The sequence below is a fragment of the Phoenix dactylifera genome, chromosome 12 (assembly GCF_051530095.1).
Source record: "Phoenix dactylifera cultivar Ajwa chromosome 12, Ajwa_hap1_PhDact_Kaust_v1.1, whole genome shotgun sequence".
Lineage (NCBI taxonomy): Eukaryota > Viridiplantae > Streptophyta > Magnoliopsida > Arecales > Arecaceae > Phoenix > Phoenix dactylifera.
Window position 1 is genome coordinate 23,508,643 of NC_143201.1, and position 25,665 is coordinate 23,534,307.

Sequence of the window (25,665 nt, forward strand, 5' to 3'; positions counted from 1 at the left end):
ATCATTTCGACCATAGTAATAATAAATAAAATATTATTTAGAACCCAACCACCTTTGAACAAATCCATAGGCTGCTGCGAGCCTAATTACTTCGCACAGCTCAAGTCAGCAAGCAACAAAGAAGAAGAGGGTGGTTGTGAGAGCCCCCAACCCGATCAAACGGAGACTGTTGGCAAGAAAAAAAAGTTCCACAAGAACTACAGAAAAATTACTTAATTATCAATATGTTTAGGGGAACGGTAATCGGTATCAAGTCTAGGGGTTGCCTATCATACCTCTTACATCACTTCTTGGATTTGTTATCTCCGTGTTCAGCTTAATAAGAAAATGGATGGAAAAATTAACACCTCAAAGAGGGGGGTAAATCTATAAAGTACGGCTGATTAAAAGCAGAACAAGGCAGCTTAAGAAAAAAAAAAAAAAAAATTCTGATGCACCAACCCCCGTACTCAAGCAGCAGTCTAGTAGCAGAATATTACAAATCTCAATTAATATTATATCTTCTTGAAGGAATGAACAGCCAATGCCATCCCATGAGCTGCGGACATCTCTGCTTGCAGTCAGTGTGTAGCCCCTCCCCCCAGTTGATGTTACAAAGGAGTATTTACACATTAAGTTAAACAAGGTTTTGGGAAGGGACCATCAAAACCAATGCCTTCGCGATTACTGACTTTTTTTCTGTGAATCCAACTGAATTAGCCATGAAATGAAGTTCTTGATTAATTGGCATTTATAATGGCCTTATTGAAGTCTGCAGGCTGCGCAAGAGGAAGCTGATTTCCGTGTGTCTCTCTCCTGCATTAGTTGGGCACACCATCTGGCTGATGAGGCGGCACCACAGCATGCCGTCTTTGCCGTTCGCGGAGGTAAAGGACAGCAAGGAGGCATGCAAAGAGGGTCAATATAGTTGCATTGCCTTCGTCCATGAGTACTTCCTCCACCCATGCCTCAATTCTTGGATAGACCTCAGGGAGTGAATCAATCAACCTAACCTGAAACACAATAAAAATTCCTGATATTATCTATAAGAACAGAGAATGGCACTCGAATCACACGATACACCACTTACTTTCCAGAAAAAAGGAAAGCATATGAGGGCATTTTGTTTTAGTAAGTGAACAACTTTTTTGGTTCTAATCATATTTGCTAGTTCCTAATGAAAAATGAAGCCAACCCCAACCATTAAACAAATGATTTTAACAGCAGCACCACAATGAGTGAAGATACTCGCATACATAACTACACAGGTGGCACTTTTCAAGCACGAATCTCTGAGTGACACCTACTTTTCTGTCAGTACATGAATGGGCACAATATGACAACTCAGAGTTGCATTGTTGAGTCACGTCTTTGAAATTCAATTATCTTGCTGAAGGCCGATACAAAGTAAATCGGAAACTCTCAAGATTCACATAGAACTAAAGCCAACGTGAGCTTTACCTAATGGTGATAACAGAGAACCATTAAGATTTTAGTTCCAATAAGCAATAGTTGGTCTGCTGATGTCCAAAACCCAACCTACAGTCCAGTTTCTTAGGTGAAAGACAGACCTAGCATCCTTTCCTTAAGTAGCCAAAAAAGGACAATTATGTAGTGCTACTTCTAAATTGAACCAAGAAACAAAGACACCTATACTAATAAAAAACATAAGCTCCTAAGAACATTTTAAAAAGTCATATCCGGATGACCAATATGATCAGCAATTGACTTAACTTGCAGGTGAGGTTGAAAAGATGCAACAAAAGAAGAAACCTTACCAGGAAGCTGTCGGCATAGTTCTTTCGTATCCACAAGCTTGTAAGTGCAAAAGTAACAGGCAATTTCGCTGCCGGATCAACCTCGAGGGCCTGATCGTAATACCTTTTTGCCAAATGAAGATCAAAAGGCAGTCCTTGTCCATGCTCATGCATGTATCCCAGATTGAACATAGCCTGAGCATTGGATTGTGATTGAGCATGCATGTACGCCTCCGCTGCACGTTCATAGTCTCTCTCGGTGCCCTGCAACAACCAAAACAGAGAAATCAGAGATGAAAGTCTGCTGAAAATCTGATAACAAGTCAGTACTACATCTATTGCATATCCCACTGGATTCTTCTGATAGTGGGATTGATAATTATAGTGCATATCTTATATTCAAAGATGGAATGAATGCTCAGCGACAAACAGCTTTCAATGGATCTGGTATAGTTATCAGAAGAATCAGTTTTGCTTGGAAATGACAATAGTTTAGGGCTAAATAACAAACGGCAAGTTGCAGGAGTGGTTAGAAAATAGTAATGTGAGCTAGATGAAACTGGCTCAGACCCAACCAAGCCAGGCATGTCAGGTGTTACCTGCATGTCTGAGAGCAGGCTATTAAGTAGCAATTAGGGCTGAGTCTAGACTGAACCTAGTTCATAAACTTATCTCAATCCATGGTATGCTGAACGAGCATGTACCGGCTGGTTGAGCACATACCGTATCGGTGGCGGAGCAATGGAAACCGGTACAGAGCCGTAGATGCCGAACCCAGCCGGAGCCGAGGAAGAAGAAGAGAAGGGGAGAGAGAGAGCGGGGGAGGGAGGGAGAAGGAGAGGCCTCCACTGCCCGCGGAGGCCGAGGCCGCCCCGCGGGCTCCGCCGTCCCCCCCCCCCCCCCACCTCCACCCCCGCAGCCCTCCGTGGGCGGCGGAGGCTCCTCCTCCCTCCCTCCCCCGCTCTCTCCTTCTCTTCCTCCCTGGCTCCGGCTAAGCGCACCTGCTTCCATGGAGAAGAATTGGCCTATTCGGTACCGGTTTAAACCGCTCTGAACCGGAACCATACCGATCCGGTAGGCGACCGGTACGCCTACCAGTATCGGTACGGTGTACCTTAGTCCCATTATACTACATTGTTTATCGATGAGCTTAATCATTAAATTAAGCATGAGCATGGCCCACAGCTAAAACTACACTTCCCAGCTTGGGCCATGACAAGCCAAGATTCACTACCCACTGCCAGCCAAAATAATATGAACTTTAATTATAAAGTATTCACTATTCCACAGCTAATTCTGATTGCACAAAAGTGATTCTGGTATAATGCCCATTCAAAAGATGATAAATAGACAGGAAGCCTGTTTGACATATTGTTAACTATGGACACCAGCGTTCATAATTATTCATCTGTAACATGGCTTTGGAGCATGTCTCTAGAAAGGCATTTAAGCACAGCTGAAATAAGCACTTCAGAAATCGGAGCTAACAAGGCTATGTCAAGTGGGTAGAACATTTTACTCGAGACTATTTTAGGAAAGCAACAAAATATATTAACACCTGTTGAGTACATAATTTAATAACCTTTATCAAGCAATACATACCCGGCCATAGTAGTAAGCATCCCCAATCAACAAAGCAGCATGTTCATTACCCTGCTCTGATGCCTGCCACCACAAAGAATGTGCACGGAGATGCCTCTGTGTGTCTGTGCAAAAGCCAGATTCTCCCATGCACATGCTTTGTTCCCCATATTTATCAAGGATCCAAGCAGCGTTGCTCTGTGCCACCTCATATCCCAGCTCTGCCATTCTAGAATATAACAAGAGCGCTTTTCCCACATCACCTTTCAAGTAGGACTCTAGGGCCCATCTTGACAAGGAGCTCCAAGGTCCCCTCTCTGCTACTGTTTTGTACAATAGTGTAGCCTAAACCCAGAGGAAAGAAACAAATCAATGATAAAGTACATAAAATCAAGAGTATGTACCACAAGAAGAAATCTCCACAACTGTGATTGGTGGGAGTTGGGAATAATTTTATCTTGCAACAAGTCAATATCAATTGTAAGAATGCTACCTGAATAATGGAGAAGTAAGATAATGGAGTAATAAATGGTCGATAAATAAGAAAATATTTCATATATTAAATCTAATTTTTTCTTGTCTACTTATATTGACAGCTTTATAAATTAGATTTAAGGTACTGGATGCATGGCATGATGAAATCTTTTACTCTTGTTTTTTTAAACAAACATGAAACAATATTAGACTCCAGGTCGTCATAATTCTTCAAAATATGCTACTTCAGTGCTACAACTACAAATGGCAGCAGCAACAGAATTTGACATTTGGAAAATAATATCATGATGTCATTGCACAGGGCATTTAGCAGCTGGTTTAACATTCTATTTAAAACAGTTATACCACATCTGCAGGAAACACATTTCCTCATCCACAGGCGTTCCCCGTGAATGCACTGGGAATTTCAAGGCAACTAGGTTTCTTGAAATTCTCAGAGATATTTCAAAAACTAATTTCAAACATTTGCTTTTCTAAAAAGGGATGATTGTAAAAGGATGGTGCCTTCATGATATATATTTAACAAAACTAATCCTAGATTTAAAAACAAAAGTGAACCCTAAAAGGCAGCCATGTATATAAAAATTAATAATAACAATAAATTTTCAGAGAGTGAATTTGTAACATATTTTAATCATATAAAGCCTAGACTTAATTTGCACCATTAATTCAACTAAATAAATCCTAGTACTCAAACTAAATTTATGACTATGGATTTCTTTTAGAAAATGACATTACATACCTAATCCTGTCTTATTATTTTAACTTGGCCAAAACAAGCCTATTTAGTGTATTGATACATTTAAAAGATGCATCACATCGATACAACCAGTCATATATAATCTAGTTGAAGAAGACATGTAGCTAGTCACAACACCAAAACATATAGCTTTATTTAATTTGAAAATGAGGACAAAAATCAAAAATGAAATTTTAACCCTAAGGACTCTTGTAACTTTGGTCCCTTGATACAACTCAAGGGACCAAAGTTCCAGGTCATGCGTACACAAGTTTAAAAGAAAGCATTTGGTTTGATTTATTCAAAAATTTAGGCAAGAGCTAAAAGACAATGTGAATAATTATGTCCGATCAAAAACCAACGATCATTTCTTACGAGTAGGTTTCAATTTCTAGAGACTAGTCTTTTTTAAAATGAACAAACCTAGATTGACTTGTTATTATTGGTACATGCAAAAGTTTGCATTCCGAAGAGCAAAGGGAAAGCGTTCGAGGAGCTATCTCAGAACATCAATTTCGATGTCATGCCTGATGTTGAATGCAAATATAAGACCCTGTTCCAGTATCCTTTTACTCATTTGCTCTTTACTTTTTTGATAAAGACGTGTATTGCTTCGATGTTTTGTAAATGTCTAATGACTGAGGAAAAAATAGAAAAAATATAGATTGATGTCCATATTGGTTCTGGAGGTCTCCTACCTATTGATCAAATTTGCATATAAATGGACATTATCAGTAGTGCTAATGCTGACTTTGTTATAGCAGTGATAGAAGATCGCTTGTTGCACACTAAGAGAGGATGAAATGGATGGAAGAGCCAGTGCATAAGGCTTTCCAATGGTCAATCCAGGCAATAGAAGGCTGAATATGCATGATCGGTCACTATATGAAAGTGTAGTTGGTCCACATCCATCCAATCGATGCATATAAGGTGCAAATTGAAGCCTAAATCCACTTAAACAGTTTGGATTTAGTCTAGTCTTGAGGATTTTGTATTTAATTGAGTGTGGCAGCAGTTTAAGAAGTACTTTTCAATAAAAAGGGGTATTTACTGTCAGCACTACTCACACTACACTTCAGTGAACAATGATGTCCAATGAAAGCTTTTTCTTTATTATATTAGTGTTGTCCTAGTCTATATCAATTAGTAATGGGATCAGTTGTTTAGTTTTCAAACTAAAGTCTAGTTTTATTTGGCTTACCAAAACAGTTTAGTTTTATTTGAATCCCAAGATTGTTCGAGTCTAAGACTCCAAAATAGGAAAGAACAGGAGTTGGCTGGCTTTGGAGTTGGAAAAAAAATAGATTTCCAGAGCATTGTATGCAAGATGTCATTGAGATTCTTATTTATTTTTTAAAGGCCCGGTATGGCTACTATTCCTGCTCTTCATTTATTCTCTTAGTTCTTCTCCTGATTTCAACTATATTTCTCCATTCTTGTCTTTTCTACTTGAATTCTTCTTAATGCTGGCTTAATTTGCACGTCAGATCAAATCGTTGCAGAATATAAAATCAGATCTGTTGAAGTGTCTTCCTTCTCAATTTCATTTGTTAATTGACTGCTGTTATTTCTTTTCTAATTTCTGCTAGTTCTGTGTTGCAATCAAGTTTGATCTGATTCGAATACCTCTCTTTTCACTTCTAATCTCCTTGAACCTAAACATTGATTTCTGTCCTTAAATTCACCTAATTTGACATTCTCAGAGTCATCTTTGCCATATTTTGACAATCTCCTATTTCCACCATAAAACCCTAGCAGAGCTACACGAAATATCTTTTTCTCTTGAAATTAGGAATCTATTCAGATATGTTCTTTTCCCAGTTCAAGGCATCAAGCACTTATTTTTAATCAAGCCTTAATAAATCCTCTTCTTTTTGGCCTGCCAATTCTTATATGCTTGAAGTCCTGCATCACTACGAGCTAGACAAGATGAGAAATGTATGAATTAAAATATAGTAGACTGGATGCTTGTAAACCACACATAATAGTAGCGCATTACATCATGTCATGAAATCCATCCATTTTTGGCCGAAATTGCTGCAATTGGACTGGACCCGCAGAAGCTGCTGAAACTAAAACTCATATGGCTTGGCAAAAAAGCAAAAACAAGAGTTTGAAACCTTGAAGTATATAAATACGGCAATCCTATTAGATACCGCATCTGAAACACAGGTGTTAAGACTTCAATCACAAGAGAAACTAGAAACTAGTTCTAGAAAAGCTGGCTAGAAATTGATCACTTTGTTGGTTGTCACCCAACAACACAATAGAAGGACCATGATGATATCTCATTTTAGTGAAAATTAACCCATAGTCATGATTGCACATGACAATAAAGAAATTATTTTAAAGGCTTGATGAATTAACTGTTTTTTTTTTGACAAGGCCATTCCACCAAGTATCCATCACTCTATCTCCTAATGCTATACTATGAGAAATCTCTACTACACTAATCTCCAAGTATGTGATGTACGTTGCATGCATAACGTTTCAAATCATACCAAATGTTGAAAGAAAAGCTGGCCCATATGATCCAAACAGGTTCCTCCAACTGGTCTGTTCAGTTGACACATGAAGTTCATGATATAATTGTTGTGTATTCAAGTTTTAACAATAGCTTACAACAAAAGACACCTCAAACTTGGGTAATAACTTCTAGAGTTTCAAGCGCCGGCCCATGCCAGGCCTATAACCTTGCACAGGTTGGCACAACATCTATTAATTACTTTTATCTTAATATTTTTAATTGAAAAATGGCGGTAAGTGCTTTTTAAACTTTTTCTCAGCATGACACAGCATATGTCCTGCCAGCAGTGGTTGGCATGGCCTCAGCACCAAAAACTGATCACTCATTGTATAAGCAAACTAAAGACATGAATTTAAGTCTCGCTACAAATCAACCATACTTTCTTGTTTCAAATAATAATGGGTTTAGACATGATCTGGCTGGTTCGGATAACTCTAGCAAGTAGTTTTTACCACCAATCAGGATTGATGCTAGACTAGACCAAACACAATGCTCTAACCTTGTTTGTCCAAACTGGTCCATCCTGGTCTTAAAATATTGGGCAGAAGCAGGCCAAAAGAGTATTGACAAAATGAAATGAAAGAAAATGCATAATCTAGCAAAATAGAGTAAGAATGTAAAATATCTACAAAGGAAAAAAAGATAATATAATTATACTACAAAAAAAATTTAGCATAAAACTAGAGCAAAGCTGCCTCATACTGTATAAGCTGTCTCAGGTATATTTAATAATCTTTTGAGTTAATAAGGTTTGTGCTAGAGCAAGGAAAATGTAGGTCTAATGACAAAGCATGTAAATATTATACATATATAATACAAAGCATGCAAGAAATGCAGGAATAAAAGTGGGTGGTGAAGCGGATGGAATAGAATGATCATGCAAAATATCTAAAAGTATTGTCTAAGATACTGACTTTAAGTAATTTGACTTTAATTCTCAAATTATCTAACATTAGTTTCACATTAGGCAGCAAATCAACCCAATATGTACCCATAAAATATGAAATGCACAGTACAGTAATAAATAATAACAGTATTTTAAATAATACAAAAAAGAAAGAAGCTTCAATTTAAATTGGCACGTATAGTGCGATAGAAGCTGAACATACTTGACAAAACCATGTGAAAAGAGAAGGTCTAGGAATGGTTCGAGGCTACAAGCATTAGCAAGCTACTTAAATATGAACAACCAGAGCAGCCCCCCGCTTCACAACATTGAAAAATGAGAACAAATACCTATTTCAAAGTGAGATCAGCATATTGGAATAAAAAGTAGAAGCAACCAATGCATGAAACAGTAAATAAACATTAGTATGGTTTTAGAGGAAAAAATACCATCTGAAGATTCTTCTTAAGACCGATGCCTTTTTGAAACATCTTCGCCACTTGGTAGAGGGCCTTTGGCTGACCAGCATTAGCTGCAGTAAGAAAAAACTTGCGGGCTAGCGTCACATCCCTTTTTACACCCATGCCCTTAAGATACAAAACACCTAGGTTATAATGTCCTCCAGGCTCCTTATTTTCAGCAGCTTTCTCAAAATATTCTCTTGCCTGAAAGTGACATTAAGAGCTAAACCATGAGTTTTTTTAAATAATCGGCCAACAACCTTCATTGCTGCACAAGTATTTTGATAAAACTAACTATATCATTAAACTGAGCAAGTATGAAGCATGGATACTTCCTCAGAGTAGTAGTATTTGAAGCCAATATATAATGGATGCTAATACACCTAATATATGTTCAGGCACATTCTTACATGTCATATACTTCCTACAAGTACCCATTCATAAGAAGGAAAATTATTTTCATATACAGTGGGATTACATTCCATATAACTCCCAACCACTTCGAATACTTTTGGATGTTGTTCTATTCATTCATGGGTCAAGATGGCTGAGCAAGCAACATTTGGATCCACACTCATTTAAGATAAGTAAAACCCCCATGGATCTTCACCATTATGTGTTCCTTGATGGAGAGCCATGGAGAGTTTACAAAAAGAGAACAGGAAGATCTAAGTTGTTAAACTAGAAATATTTATAATAAAAATATAGTTACATATGTATGTCTCTCTATGTGCGTTTATATACATATACATATATGTACATACATAGATACATGTGTGTATGTATTATGTATGTATGTATGTATATGTATATGTATGCATGTATGTACGTAGTAACATCCCTACCACACTCATGACCTATTTCTTCGTGATTCTGTATCATGCTGCATCTGCATCCCTGATAGGCCACGTCGGTCAGAGAGGGGCCTAAAACCGAACCTCAAGTATCAAGGGTGAAGAGTGCACGTGAGAAAGGAGCTGCATGGCTTGCGGAGGTCAAGAACAAGCTGTCAAAGTTGTTGCATGGATTACGCAGGGAATAAAACAGCTTCAAACGTTTACATGCAGCGTTGCCCAGTCAACTAGCCGTTGGAGCTAGTTTAGGAGTCTGTTTTTCCATTACTTCCCGTTGTTGTTTACTGAGTAAAAGTTTAGTAGCTTAAGTTTCGGTCATGTACTCGTTGGTTTCGCTGGGCTTTAGCCTATTTAAGGAACCAGAGTTTAGCAATAAGAAAGCAAGAAAATTTCCTCAACTATTGTGGTCATGTTCTCGCCTTAAAGAGAATATATATTTCTTTTTTTTTATCTGTTATAATCCTTCTTTGACTGGGACCACTATCAATCCCCTTTCCATATCTATGCTTCATATACGGCCAATCATAAAAAGCCTATGTGCTTTCAATGGTCAAATACTAAAAATCAATGTTAAAAATTGTACTGATCTTGATTTCGCTAAATCTGCTGATCATCTAATGTCCAAGTTCCAGTAACATCGGCCAAGGCATTGCAATATCTCAGCCCTTTCCATATTTTCTCAACTTACCATCTTGGAAAAGATAAACCAACATCCGATTCATCTCCATATTAGAAACCTAATGACACAGCCAAGATCTCAACTTTTAAATGCTTGGGTTAATCCAAAGCAGCAATTACAGGGCATCATAGATTACAAAAAGTTTGCCACTTATAGTAACAACAAAACATCAGCTTATATCTAAAAGATAAACCAGAAAAATATCTTTTCTAAAGATAACCCAAAGGTCATAAATTATAAGGTGAAAAAGGTACAGTAAAGATTCTCTTAATATTGCTCAATTTTATATATAATCATCTGGCGAGAAGATAGAAATGAAACAAAAAAATGAAAAGCCAAAATGTGACCTGGCAGAATTTCCAACCACAATATGATAAATTTAGGAAAAATCAATAACAATGCAGTAGAAAACCCACAGCTACCATCCATTAGCTAATGCTAGCTGCACCCGTTACCACAGATTAATAATTACCACTGAAAAACTTGACATCTCTTCATAAACCACACTTTCCAACATCAACATATGGAACTAAAGTACAAATCTTCAACAACTAAATTCCTAATAGAATGAAATATGAAAAGAAAACCTAAGTTCAAATCTTCAACAACTAAATTCCTAATAGTATGAAATATGAAAAGAAAAGCTTCAGTATTATATAACATTGAAAGCACATTGTTGGCATACCAAGGTATGGAAATACTAAAAATCAATAGTGGATCCTCCAAATTGGAGTTTCATGTCATTAACTATGATTTATACCACTTGAAACCAAAAATCATTTTTTTTTTTGTGGCATCTAATCTAAGTAACAAGAAGGTAAAAAAAAATGGACTGTTTTAATTGTATAATATGATACTTAACTATAATCACAGTTTTAATGGTATGACACGATATGTTGCTATGATCTAGAAGCAAAACCTTTCAATTTTTACATGTAATAAGATAAGGGAAATATGATAAACAAAATGGAATTTCAAATCATATGCCTTATCATGAATTTTAGAATGCTAGCATACATGGTGCCGTTCATTTTTGTTTCTATACCCACTTGATTAATAGTTTAGAGATTTTCAAAATATAAGGAATTTTGGTTTCAAGATATTTTTAAAAGTGTAGATCAAACTCAATGATGTGGATCTTCGATTTGAGTGGCCCATTTTTAGCTCTTTTCATTATCATCCATCCATCACAAAATGAATAATCAAGACAATTCTTCATTTAACCAAAAATAGCCACTCTAGGTATGAGTACCATAAATAAGGAATGTATTATGGGACATTGATTATAGTAACATGGAGAAAGACTCTTTATTTCCATCTCAGAATTTTGCCCTAATTTGAAGAAGAGCTATGGCCACCACCCCCTCTCCAACCATCATCTCTCATAGCCTCACCACACCACTATTGCAACACCTCAGGTCACATTCCCTCCTTCCATTTCTCCCCTACACTGAAACCAATCTATTCCATTTCCCACTGCCACTACACCACCATCTCCTCGTTGGAGAGCCACCACCTACACCACTTTAATCTCCATGCTAGTGCCTAGTTATGGTGCAAAATCTTCCTTTTTCCTTCTTGCACATTTAAAAGCACTACATATGGCAGTCATGGTTGCCTAGTATCCCATATTGTAATGAACGAAAGCTAACAGAAAGTACCATAGCAAAACCCTTATATATGAGCATCAGTAAGAGCAAGCATTTCGTAAGATCAACCCTATTACTTTACTCGCTAAGAAAGGTACTTTGCTAATAAAATATTCTCCTCCAACGATACCTAAGTTTTGTTTTTCTAACTTCCATATCATCATAGCAAGATAACTAAATGGGCAATCAACCTTATGAATTTTTTTCTATCAATTCTCTAGACGTAGATTCCCATGACACAATTCCATGTTCTAATCTCTTAAAAGTTTCCCACCAAAATATTAGAATCATGGACAGCAACAAATCAACATCAAGCACCAAGGTCCAAGATGTTTTTCCACCAGTTTCTTCTAATCATCTCTAACACCTACTATAGCACCTTTGAATGTCTGAAATGCCCTTGTAATTATTAAATTCCTGTAATTGATATTTGTCTACGCATCTTTTCTTCATATCATTTTTTTTAATAACCTTTATAAATGTTCTGCACATTGTCTTGGAGATTCCCTCAGGAAAAAATATCAACCACATTCCTCTCAATCCCCTGTACACACATTACATTCTCTCATTTGAAAAATGCATTCAAAAGGCATAAAAGAAGGGATAAAAAAAATCAGGGATTTTCTGAATCTCTATAAATAATAGTTCCAATCAATGAATTTAATTTCATCCTCTGTGCTCGATGAATAATCAGAAATTCTGTATCAAGTCTCTAAGTCATGTGGCACATACACCAATCACACAAGGGAACCTTTTTTCCATGCCTTGTTCTCATTTTTACACCCAGTATTATATCGTCGCATATTCTGTTTTAATCATACCGGCCACAAAATACTATACTGCAAAACTTTTTCAGCTTGCTACCTAGCAATCTGCATTCAAAAACTAGATACATAAATAAGAGATAGGTTTTGGAAGAACTTACTTTGGTTAAGTTTTTCTTCTCTACTCCATATCCTTTGACATAGAGATATCCCAATCCATTATATGCCGAATAATACTGCTGCCTGGATGCAAGCGTGAGCCATTCAAAAGCCTTGGTATAATTCCTCTCCACTCCAGCACCTCTTGCATAGATCTCCCCGAGTAGCTCCATCACCCTCGGGTCCCCCTTCTCCACAGCCTTCGAGAACCAATAAACAGCCTTGGCATAGTCCCGCCTCACCCCTCTCAGCCCATAGTAATATAGCAGCCCCATCCGAAACATCGCGGCGGCGTTACCCTTGTGCGCCTGGTACTCCGTGATATGGAAGTCCTCATCGTCCTCCCCTCGGGACTTCCTCAGGGCCTCCTTGTTCTCCTCGGTTCCGCTGTGGATCCGAACGGGCTCCATCACCGGCGGATCCTTCGAGATCAAGAAGCTCGCCATCGCCGCTTCCGCCAGCTCCGCGTAGAGCTCGACCGCCTTGTCGTACAGCTGCACACATGCAAGATTGGACAACATTGAAGTAAAGATTAGGCTTTTGTTTGGAATTCAGAAAAAAGATTGGAATTTTACAAGGTTTTCGGGGCGCTCACGTCCTGGCGGAAGTAGCTGTAGGCCAGGACCATCTTGGACTGCATGTTTCCGGCCTCGGCGGCGAAGTGGTGGTAGAGGTAGGACTTGGGGCGGCTCTGTGGGCGGGCGAGGCCGGTGCCGAAGAGGAAGGCGAGGGCAGACTGGGCATTGGGGTGGCCGGCGGAGGCGGAGGCCTCGATGTCGGAGGCGGCGGAGTCCATAGCGGCGGGGTCGCCGGAGGAGGCGGCGGAGATCATGGCGCGGATGCCAGAGAGGTAGAGGTCCTCGTGGGGGTCATCGGAGGAGGAGTTGGACGAAGTGGAAGGATCGAGGGCTGGGCGCCAAGAGCCCGGGTCGTGGTCGTCGTCGGAGGCGGAGGCGGGGCCGGGGTCTCCGAACTCGTCCCATTCCGGGGAATCATCGGGGGGATCGGAGTCGGGGGAGTCCTTGAGGTCGTTGCTCGTGATGACGAGGACCAAGGGACGGAGGGCGGAGGCGATGGGGAGGCAGACGAGGAGAACGAGGAAAAGAGAGAGGGCGGAGACTGTACGACGCCGCGGCATCGCGGATTCTTGGAGAAGGACCGGTGGTCGGTGGGCAGAAACGAATCCAGGACAAGAAGAACAATCGAGGAGGAGGGGGAGTTTCGGCCCTACACGTATTTCTTGATGGAACTGGAGGAGACAGATTTTGTCTAGCTGTGACGTGGCAGCTTAGAACTGGGAGTGCCGCGTGTAGACCATTTGGAGGCCAATCAAACCCGGACAGCTGGAGTTAACTCGGATGAACTGGTACGGAAAACTTCATATATATATATATATATACAAATCCTTCACTCATTTGATGGTTAAATGTATTGTCCATCCTTCATCACACATCATACATGCAACATTGCATGATGCACATTAAAATAGATTTCAAGATTTGCATGTTCATGCATCTTGATGTGTGATTTGTGGCGGACACCATCATGAGCCATCAAATGGTCCCTGACCGTCAGCTGTTGACCCAATTCTTTTTAGTTGTCATAATTAGGAAAGTACATGGAAATTTTGAGTTAAAGCAGTGGAGTTGATGCAGATGCCTCTTCTTAAATAAATTATATGAAAAAGTGTAGTAGACTGGTAGATGTTCTCTTTATAGGTGTGAGACTTACATATCTATCAATTATATATAAAAATTGAACTCCGGCCAATTGACTGTCCACTCTTGAATAGTTTTAACCTACTAAACACAGGGAGCTAGTTTAGACTTGAAATTAAAATGATTATTTTGAAAATATAAAATGGTCAAAAAATAAAATTTGAATAATAGCTTGGATGAGGTGGGTTAAATATGACCAATCGGGTGGCAATTGGGTTGGGACAGGTCGGTTATAATTCTAGACAAAACTATGTCAACTTAAATGATCCAGTTAGTAAACATATCAAAAATTCAAACCTAAAGCCAGCCTTTTTTTATTAAATATGTACCCCGAAGCCATCCACATGACCTATTTAATAAATAGGTGGAATTATGTTAAACAAGTTGTTGCCCAAAGATGGTCACCCAAGAGGGGGGTGAATTGGGTGTTTTAAAAAACTTTTTGATTAATTTAAAATTAAAACACACAAATATATAAACTAAAGCAAGGATAAAGGGATAAGAGAAGACAACCACAAGCACACGGTTTTATAGTGGTTCGGAGCCTTCACTGCTCCTACATCCACTCCCCAAAGCGCCTTTGGGTATTTCCACTATAATCCAAGATTACAGTACGGTAGTTTTGCGAGTTCACTACCCAACTCGTTGTTTTACACCGGGCTCACAACAAACCCTAAACCCCCAATTTCTCTTAGGCTTGGGACGCCTTTCCCTTGTTCCAAGTCCCTTGACTTGAACAAGCACCACGATAAAAGAGTGTACAAAAGAATATAAAAGCTCTAGAAAGCAAATATAGCACTTATGAACAATGAAACCCGGAAGAATCTTTTTGCCGTTGGAAGCGTGGGAGATGTTGATTCTTCCAAGGTAGACCGCGTAGGGTTGAGTGTGAGCTTTGATTCCCGAGCGCGCGAGAGTGGTTGAGCTTGAAATCACTTGGGAGACTTGAAAGTACTTGATTTCCTTCCTTGGATGCACTCACTCCCTTGAGCTTTTCTTTCAAACTTCTCTCTTGAATGATTTTGCTTTGGGTTGGTGAAGAGTTGTTGAGAACCACTTAAGAGGTCCCTTTTATAGCCCAAAAAGCAAATATAGCCGTTAGAGACAAAAAGAGAAGGATTTGAAATTCAAAATCAAACCTGAAAAGCTGTCAGTCGCGTCCCAGGCGCTCCGGGGACGTCTCCGCTACAGCGAGAGACGTCTCACCTACAGGATTTTACTTTTTACTTTATCTGGGGTCGACTCGGCACTTTACGGGGACGTCTCGCCTTGTCTGTGCTTTTTGAGTGGGGACGACTCCGCTTCTTTGGGGACGACTCCGCTTCTTTGTCTCCGAAAAACTTGCCCTCTGGAATTCCCTGAGAGAGTCGTCTCCGCTCTTTCAGGGGACGTCTCCGCTTGTGTCCACTTTATGCGTGGGGACGACTCCGCTATCTCAGAGTCGACTCCGCTTCCTTATCACCGCAAAAACCATTCTCTGGAAAACCCTGAGAGAGCCGTCTCCGCCATCTTGGGGACGTCTCGGGGAGTCTCCTTTTTGCTTGCGGGGACGACTCCGCGTACAGCGGGGACGTCTCACGCATATCCCTTGAGAAACGTCTTTCTGCCGCCACTGAGAGAGTCGACTCCGCTTCTGAGAGAGTCGACTCCGCTAACGCGGGGACGACTCGGCAGGTGCCGGGGACGACTCCAAGTGTGCCAGTTCTTCCTGTTTGTGCCAGAGACGTCTCTGAAACTATCAGGAGACGTCTCGGCTGTCCCTGAACTTTTTCTTTAGCTCAAAATATTCTTCAATAAATTCATAAAAATTGTGGGAACTTGCCTAGACATTTCTTAACAATTTTCTAAGTAAAACACATGAATTCCTCAATCGAATTGTTAAGATATAATGGAATTTTACTCTAGTGTTTTGTATTCATCAAAATCCATTAGGGGGTCAACACAAGTTAAATAGATTTTACTCAGGTTAAGCAAGCTATAAATTGGTTAGACTTTACAGGTTTAATTATAACCGAACCTAACTACTAAATGCATCAAAATTATTTTAACGGGCCAAAACTCGAAACCTAAACTCAATCCATTTATACCAAACCTGATAATCGAATAAATGTAAGCTGAATTGGTGGTTTGGGTCATAAATTGCCGCCCCTATCATCAATGCTTCGGTCAGTTTAATTTTCAGAAACTTGATTGACATAAGATGGAGCATGATAAGCCTAATTTGAGCTTTAGGTTGGGCTTGATTAATGGTAATAGTTTGGTTCGACTAATGGCTAAACAATGGTTGCTAATTGAGATAGGTGAGAGGTGTGCTGATCACAAGGTAGGCTTGCGTGGGTTAAGGATTGATCAAAGCTTTAGCCGTGTGTGGTATCGCAAGGGCTTGAAGAATGGATAACAAGAGGTCGAGGATGGCAGTTGAAGGTTCTTGTACTTCTAAACTACTTTTGTTGATGTCAACTTTAGATCAGGTTTAGGGTCTCGAGGCAACGGAAGCCCCTGATTTGATTTGTTGTGTCAGCGAGCAGTGCCGAGCTCCAACATTTTTGAGGCATCAAAGCAAGGGGGATAGAGAGGGATCTTCTTCTTGCTGAGGTTGGAGACGAGGAGATACTTGAGACCACCTATGAGAGAAGAGGAAGCAAGCGATCTCGGCAATTTCTTGGTTTCTAAACTAATGGTGGAGGTGGAAGGAGCGGACCTCAAGAGCACGATGGAGGATGATCGAGCTGGTAGACAACATCGATCTATAGCTAGGATGTTCTTGATATCTCCAATTAATAACATGTAAATTAGATTTTTCCAACAGTTGGCCCCGACCTAGCGTACGATAAAAAGAAAAAGGTTTGTTCACGAAGATGCAGGTTCCAAAACTAGATCCTAAGATAGCTGCATCTAGCGAAATACCCCGCATGTGGGGATGGCAATGGGTCAGGAATGAGCGGAGTAGGGCAAATAGAGTTACACGGAGCAGGTTGGATGGTTCAAACCGGATAAAGCTACAATTTTTTTTATCTTGGAGAAGAGATTTGTGAAAAATTATATATATGTATATATATTGGATTCGAGATCAGTTTTACTATTATCTGTATCTACCTCGAATCTATTGCAGATCAGGACTGGTTGAGTGCCGATGAAATGAAGTAAATTGCCACATCTATTGATGCAGGACAACTGCAGGGAGGAGAGGGAAGGAGGAAGAAGAAGAGAAGAGGAGGGGGAAGAAGAAGAACAAGGCTTCTCACCTGGCTCTAGCCGTGGCTTCACACTAGGGTTTAGAGAAAATGATGCTATTTTCATTCAATCATTTAATAATACTAAACAAGTATATGGACCCATATATATAGGGTCAAGAAATAACAAAAGGACCCTTACAAAGAAAACATTCTCATAAAGGCCCTAAAATAACAATATGAAAACAAGCCTAATCAACATAAAATAAAACAAAATAAAATAACACAAAATCAATCCAGCCACAAAGAAAGTGGCTAGACCATCCTCCAACGACGATCGTGGCCCCACATAACAGGCGGTCCACCACCACAAAAAACATGAACTCCAGCATATTCAATACAGCTGCATGAACTTAGAACCTAAAAACCTTACACAATATAGATTGACTCGTTGACATGCTACAAACTTCATGGATACACCAGCAAAATAGGTCCGCCGGTCATGTCGAAATCAACACAATGGAAGAGTATCAAGCAAAAATTCTATCAAAAGAAAGGAACTCTGATGCTCTTATAACAGGCAGAGAAAAGAGTGATCATCATCTGAGATGCTTTCAAGCATGTGTTGGTGGAAAGGACGCCATATACACCATAGAAGTTGGGGAGGTGATCTTATTGCCTTGCCCGAGCTCTGCTGCATAGTCATTGAAGCATTCGTCGATTGTTCGAAATGAGATGTCAGGGTAGAGGCTGGTAATCTCAACATCCTTGCATCCATCAATTGAGAAATTGATTTGGCAGCCATTGATGAATATGTCATGTGTCAAAGCAGCAACTATGCTTGCTGGAATGCAATTCTCTGCCGACCAACCCAACAAAGAAAAGGAGAAAAGAATCACCAGTGTCAAACAGGTAAACAAAATGTGATTCGGTTAGTCTTGAGATTCTATAGATGTTATCATATGAGACATGTTGCTGAGAAACTGTTAGCCTCCACAATTCAGTATCCATTTCAGTGCTTTCACTCGATGTTGTCTCTGTTGTCTCACAGTCTGCAACATGATTCTAGCTTAGCTAAATGGCCAAGACAAAACCACCAGACCTGGACTTGGCCTGTACTGATCGATGCCCAAACTTGACCAACGGAAACAGCTGGTTCTCCAAGAACAGACCTGGCTGGGTTTGGAATGATGGTGGCCTGACTCAGTGCCCAAGACTCGGCTTTATAATTGTTATGAAGGCCTCTGTTATGTTCTATAATAAGATTTTAAATAAGGAGTTTTAGTTAGCTTTCTTGTTATTGCAGATAAGGAGAATAATGGTCAGTATTTGTCATTTTTGCTTGCCTGTCTGCACTGAAAATATCTTTTTATTTTTTAAAAAAATATTTTTTTAAAAAAATTCAAATCACTCTGCCAGTTAGAAAAGATTTTATTCATTGAAAAATGCCATAATTAAATAACACTATTATTTATTTGTTACTATCCATTATTTCATATTATAATGGTCGGTGATTGTCATTAATAAGAGTATGTTACTATTGCATTTCTAAATAAACCTAGTTAATAACAGGGATTAGAAGCAGCCTCTATTTATATTGTAATTGATAATAGTGGTTTTTGGAGGGGAATAGTTATTTGAGGAAGCCAGCATTAACGAAAATTCAGAATGTGTATGGTTCTAATTTTGTAGTCCAAGTCTAGATCTTTCCGAAGAGATCTATTCGAGATAACTAGGGGGTGGTAATTGGGTTAGGTCAAGTTTGATATGAGTTGGGTTGGATGTAGGTTATATAAAAGAAAATTATCAATCTAGAATCAATCTATTTATTAAACATGTCAAAAATTCAAATCTAAATTCATCCCATTTATTAAATAAGTAACCTAACTAGGCCATGTAGCCCATCTGTTAAATAGATCCATTCAGATTAAATGGGTTAAATAGGTGGTTAAGTGGATTTTTAATAGGTCACATGAGTTTAAACAGGTTAAACTAGTTAAATGGGTCATGTTAAATTGGACAAAAACTAGTTAAATAAGTTTTAAATGAGTTAAACAGCTTAAACATGTCGGGTTATTGACTTTGATCTAATTATTAAACAAAACTCGGCTAGACAGATTAAAGAATCTAGGCAGGTTGATCCATTTGTGATTCGAATCTATTTCTGCTAATCATGGACCTACTTAAAGCTGGTTGGTTGCAGGTTGAATCATAAATTACTACTTGGGCGTGCTTGGTCCACCGACACCCGTTTACAACAAATTAACTTCATGATGCAAAAGCCTAAAAATATTATGAATTTTTGGATATCTAGTATATGGAAAAGACCAAGATGTTTCCAACCTTTTGCCACGGCAAGCAAGTCCTTCTCAGTCAAGGAAACTCTCGGCAGGGTCCGTCCGATCTTACTCTCCCACATCGAAGCCATTTCATTCAAGCTAAGGAGATTGCAAGCTGGGCGGAAATGAACGGTTTTGTTGAGAGTACGAGAGTCATATGCTGCTTTGATTGTGAATTTCCCAATATCACACCCAGCAACAAAGAAAGCTGCAGGACAAACAAAACGAAAGGAGTTTGGTGAATGGCTTTATTTTTGTACTTATATCAAGTCGATCACAGCTAAAACTATAATGATAACTCATATTATGGCTACGTAAGTCCATATTATGGATTTGTAAGAAAATTTTTAATAATTTTCTCCACAAAATAATATTTTTTACTTTCCTTGAGAAGAAGAATGAAAGGTATGCGAGATTGCCACCGAAGCCAACAGCTAGAAGACCCTATCTTAGTGGCCTTGCAGTAGTGCAAGCCAGATGTAATCTTCCTAGTGGAACCAATCAAAATAAATAAATAGATAAATAAATTATGCAAGCTCATAAAGTCAAGCATTGTAAATAAAAGTATTTTTTTATAAAAAGTATGGACTGTTTTTCGTACACTTTGACAGCCTAATTTTAACGCGGGCAGACCTGATACAAGATTTGGGCATCATCACGCCCCTGATTTGCTAGCGTTTGCATGTTGAAATTAATAACGCCATTAGAACTCTCATAGCCATGGGCTGGTCTTAATGGCTGAGCTCATGATATTATTTTATGGCCGCTCGCCTAGCTTTCGTGAAGGCGATGGGCGTTGGGTGCGGGGCCATAAAATTTTTCTGGTATATAATATATATATTTTTTATTTTTTTGATAAATTTAGAATTATTATATCACTTTATTATAAATATATTTGTAAATATATTTTTGAATTTTTTTATAAATATTCTCCTAAAAATTTAAATTTGCATGAATACTTTTTTAAAATTTTATTTATTCCTGTACCATCATAAAATACTGTTTTTGCACAAATATTTCTAATATAATGGTTCTTCTAGTACCATTAATAAAAACTATATTTATTTTTATTAAAAAATAAAATTTTGAATTTTTTTTTTTGTTTTCTATCATGATCGTCTTATAAATATATTTTTTTTGCATATCTACCTACAAAAAATATTTTAGTAATTTTAATTTGAAACTGTCAAATTTTTAACAATATTAGATGACGTGGATATATATGTAAAAATAAAGATAAAAAATAGAATAAAAAAATCAGTATTTTATGAGAATATATATGTAAATATTAATTTTAAAAAATATTCATACATAATTTGATATTTAAAAGATATTTATGTAATTCTTTTTTTTAAAATTCGGCCGAAGACGGAAGTACTACGTCGTGAGCTGTGATGACTTTCCGAGCCATGTCCCTCTCAGTTGCTTGGCTCTAAGTGGAGGTGGGCGAGAAAGAACCGTCACAAGTACGAATAATTACTTTTGCTATATTTATTTTTATATTTTCTCTAATATTTATTTTTTTATAATTACCTTCACATATTTTTTAAAAAAAAATAGTTTTGTATAGCGGAAACTCCACTCAATCCACTGTATCGTTACTCCTAATTTCCTTCTTATAGACATTATAATCATAGTATAAAATAACAATGGTTTTAAAGGTTAGCTTGGCCTTTCGCTAATAGTATAATAAATACCAAAAACTGAATTACATTTTAATAATATAATAAATATGTAGAAAAAGATAATTACATGTAGTGTGATCTGAATTGCAGCATATAATAGAATTTTTCTTTTGAGATTTTTTCTTATCAGAGTGACAACTCATATATAGTCATCTTTTAAAATTTTTTGATTTTTTTCTAAACCCCAAGATTGGCTCAAAAAAAAAAAATCATCCTCTATAAGCATGAGAGTTTGAGTATGATAGATACCTACCAAATCTAGGCACAAGATTCTTTTTGCTTCAGCACACTTCCACGATGCAAGGTCTTATTCAACGAACTTCCAGCCATGCAAGATCATCTCTTATTTATTTTTTTTTTTATTTTGTAGACTTGTATATTTTATACTTCTATGATTACAAATTTGGTAGTTTTCCAATATAGAAATTAATTGTGAAAAATACAAGATCAGGTTTCCATTATACCAAATCTGGAATCCCTTTTCTTATTAGAGTAAAATAATTATTTTTTGCTTGCACGGAATATTTGGATGGGACTAGTCCTCTCCTCTAAATAATGCATGAAATGACGCGTGAGACCTACGATCACTTTGTTTTTTTTAATTAGATGAAGCTTTTGATACGCGAATATTCTTACAGATAACATTAGTATTAAATACATGAACTTGCAAACCAACCATAAGCAATGATTAGAAAACTAGAAAAGAGACAGCAGCAACCGATAAGCAACACGTCGCAAGATTTTTTTTTTTTTCTTTGTCCTCGTAGCAAAAGATATAGTACCCAGGAGAAGTTATACCTTTAACGTTGCCGTCACCGTAGATCTGGAACCGGTCCAGTGGTGGAGTAATCTCCGACGGGTGGGTGTTGTTGTGGTAAGGCCAGCCGGCAATGGAGTTGCAGCAGATGTAGGTGTAAGGGATCCCTGCAGCCTCAATGGCACGACGGACTTTCCTCTTCTCCCTGTAGAAACTCAGGCCAGGCTCCACGGGGTTAGCCTTCTCGATGTCGTGACCAAACTCTGAAGGCAAAAACCTCTGGAAGGAAAGAAACACGCTTTTTATAACATATTAAGGTAGGCTAAATTCGTCTTGAATAGAATGCTACAAGATCGCATGCTATACAGATGGAAATTGTGAAAAGAAAAAAAAAAAATATAGAACTACAGGAGAATCATCAGCTCTAAGACTATAAAAATATAGCAGGTTATTAATTTTGGTACAAATAAGGATTGGTTTAAAAGAAGTTATATTCGAAGGCACACATAAGTAGCTGAGACAAGGAGACATGCGGTCATGCTACCTTGATGGAGCCGACAGCTTTAATGGCCTCGAGCAGGTTGAGCTGGTCGAGAATTTGAGGACCGCCCATCGCTGAAATAACCACCTCGATGGCTTCCTCTCTCAGCTTCCTCTCCATGAAGTCGTTATCATTTGCGGATCCCTGAAAGCTTCGCATCATCAGTTCAAGTGTGGTCTCTGATATCCTATGTAACATGGTTATAACTGGAAGAAAACAGCATGCAGGGTTTCACCTCGAGGACGATGGCACCTTTCGCTCGGAGAGCATCGACGGTGGCAGCCCGTGCAGGGCACGCCGAGCCGGGGCGGACGAGGATGTAGGTGGCGCACCCGCTCTCAAGGCATGCCTCCGCCACGAAGCGGCCGATGTAGCCGGTGGCGCCGATGACAAGGGCCGGGCCCCTGCTGCAGCCGAGCTCAGCGGTGGCGGTCATCTTTGGAGGGATGCGGAGGTGATATGTTTGTCTTCAAGGGAAGGACCAAAATGGTTTGTCCAATGAAACGAGGTGCGTCACCTCTTGGGTATCCAGAAGGTTGGAGAGCTTTTGGACCACCGCAGGATGCGATGGGATCTATTTTTTAATGTTTATTTATTTATTTACTGGGAAATGAGAGTTGTAAGTCCTGGCTGCTTCTAGATTTTGTGGAAAAATTATATCATGCACCATGTAGTTATGTGCTATGCGAATTAGATTCTCTCATTTCTTTGGATTTTATTCATTATGCGCTCATTTCAATGATTGACCTGAAAAAATAAGATGACCTGCCTGACATGATGCTCGGCCAGGTTGGTGCACCAAATTTTTTTCCCAAAAATAAATGCTGTCAAAATATTTTGAGAGTTATACTGCTTAGAATCCAAATAATTCGAAACTTCAACTCTTGCATGCAAGCTATTTCTTGATTTACAGTATTATTTTAGCAAAAGTGTGAGAAGATTTTCTTACATTGTTATAGTCATATGAGGGGGTTTTATATGCAAAGCTACAGTGAGACCGGTAGAGATATAGGGATCATTTGGTTCGCAGAAAAAAAAGAAGAAAAAGTGTAGTCAACGAAAAAGTAATGAGATGCCTTTTGTTTGGCTAGAGTTTCAAATGAGAGAGACAAAAAAGTTGTATTTCCATGGAAATATGATTCCCACATTTCATGGAAAAGTTTTTTCTATGAGAAATATGGGAAAGTTACTTTTTCATGAGTCAGAAATCACTCCATTTTTATTTTTTTCTAAAAAAATCCTTCAGCATTAAAGAAGCATTAAAAACCTAATTTTTATTAAGAGTATAATAAGAATTACATATAACTTTCTCAGAAAAGTGGATAGTCAACCAAATATAAGCACTCTGTAAATCTGTCATTTTTTTTATTATTAACCAAAAATATCAAAAATATTTTTTTAGTTTTTTTTTTTTAAAAAAAGTCTACTTCTCAAGAATTATATTTTTAGAAAAAAAAATTATTTTTTACCAACCAAACGAGTCCATAAAAAGACCACCACATACGGCAGTGAAAACTAGTGAATGAGGACCAAGCACTCTTCACAGAAAACGAAAGAGGACGACAGCAGCAGCGACGTGCCGCATTTGGCACCCAACACCATCCTTTCTACTCCCGACAGCCGTAACACCTAAGCGAAAAAGATACCCAGGTGGTTGATGCAGGGAAAAAACATGAAATTAAAGAGTGTTTTATACAGTCTTGTATTGTAGACTAGTCTCCAGGTTGGGCCCGCGGCAAATGTCTCTTGGCCATGGTCACAATTCCTGATTTTGTTCCTTTGCAGTTGCATCTTGGACTGGGTTAATCCAAGCCCATAAATTGGATTATTTTGGCCAATATACCGATCACAGCTTTGAGTTTAGATCGGTAAATATCAGTTTGAGTTAAAGTTGGAGTGTTGGACCAAGTTGAGTTGAAGGCTTGAGCAGCATATTGTTCTCTCAATCCAATCGAACCCAAATTTGGCCCTTGTTATTGCCAACTCAAACCGGCCGCTACCCAAAACGCAATTATAGCACAACTTGACCCAAATCAATCCATCTGAGCTTGACTTAACTGACATTAGTCGTAGCCTAACTAAATTCAACTACGTTATGTCTCCTTAAGAAATTATGAATATGCTTTTTTAATTGGTTAATAAGGATTTGGTATATAGTATTTAGAAGTATTATTATTATTAGCAGTATTACTATAATTTGCATGCTTACTATTATTAGTATTATTACTATAATTAGCATTATTTTTATTATTAGTATTATTACTATTATTAGCATTATTAGTATTATTAGCAGTATTACTATAATTAGCAATATTAATACAATTAGTATTATGACTATAATTATTATCATTACTATTATTAGCAGTATTGCTAAAATTAGTATTAGTACTATTATTAGCATTATTATTGTTAGAAGTATTGCTATTATTAGCATTATTACTATTATTAGAAGTATTACCATTATTAACAGTATTACTATAATTAGTATGTTTACTATTATTAGTATTAGTACTATAATTAGCAGTATTTTTATTATTAGTATTATTGCTATAATTAGTATTGTTATTATTATTAGCATTATTACTATTATTAATATTATTATTGTCATTACTATTATTACTATAATTAGTACTTTCCTATAATAGCATTATTACTATAATTACCTTTATGACTATAATTAGCAGTATTACTATTAATATTATTATTACTACTACTACTATTATTATCATCATCATGAGAATGGATTCTAAAAGCCTTATGCCTTTTTCCAACCATTCCGTGTTTCTTAAGAGTTTGAGGAATTCCAATTAATAAGAGTTTGAAGGCCTCAATGTCTAGATGTGTCTAGAGTTTGAAGACTTTTCACGTTATAAATAAAATATGCCTAGACAAAACAGTTCGGTGAGGATGGTAGTGAGAATA

General features: G+C 38.0%; 2 protein-coding genes across 2 annotated transcripts; both read right to left on the reverse strand.

Annotated features, from left to right (window-relative positions):
* Positions 1 to 332: 332 nt before the first annotated feature.
* On the reverse strand, positions 333 to 13,784 carry LOC103700933 (ERAD-associated E3 ubiquitin-protein ligase component HRD3). Its single transcript, XM_008782831.6, has 6 exons — positions 13,126 to 13,784; positions 12,533 to 13,024; positions 8,414 to 8,629; positions 3,339 to 3,662; positions 1,758 to 2,000; positions 333 to 992 (listed from the first exon to the last, which is right to left on the reverse strand). The coding sequence occupies exons 1-6, from the start codon at positions 13,666 to 13,668 to the stop codon at positions 801 to 803; spliced, it is 2,010 nt and encodes a 669-aa protein (XP_008781053.2). The 5' UTR covers positions 13,669 to 13,784; the 3' UTR covers positions 333 to 800.
* A 3,738-nt stretch (positions 13,785 to 17,522) lies between these two features.
* On the reverse strand, positions 17,523 to 23,275 carry LOC103700891 (leucoanthocyanidin reductase-like). Its single transcript, XM_008782795.6, has 5 exons — positions 22,979 to 23,275; positions 22,747 to 22,887; positions 22,244 to 22,481; positions 19,765 to 19,968; positions 17,523 to 18,280 (listed from the first exon to the last, which is right to left on the reverse strand). Exons 1-5 carry the CDS (start codon positions 23,177 to 23,179, stop codon positions 18,036 to 18,038), a joined length of 1,029 nt encoding a protein of 342 aa, XP_008781017.3. The 5' UTR covers positions 23,180 to 23,275; the 3' UTR covers positions 17,523 to 18,035.
* Between the last annotated feature and the right edge of the window lie 2,390 nt (positions 23,276 to 25,665).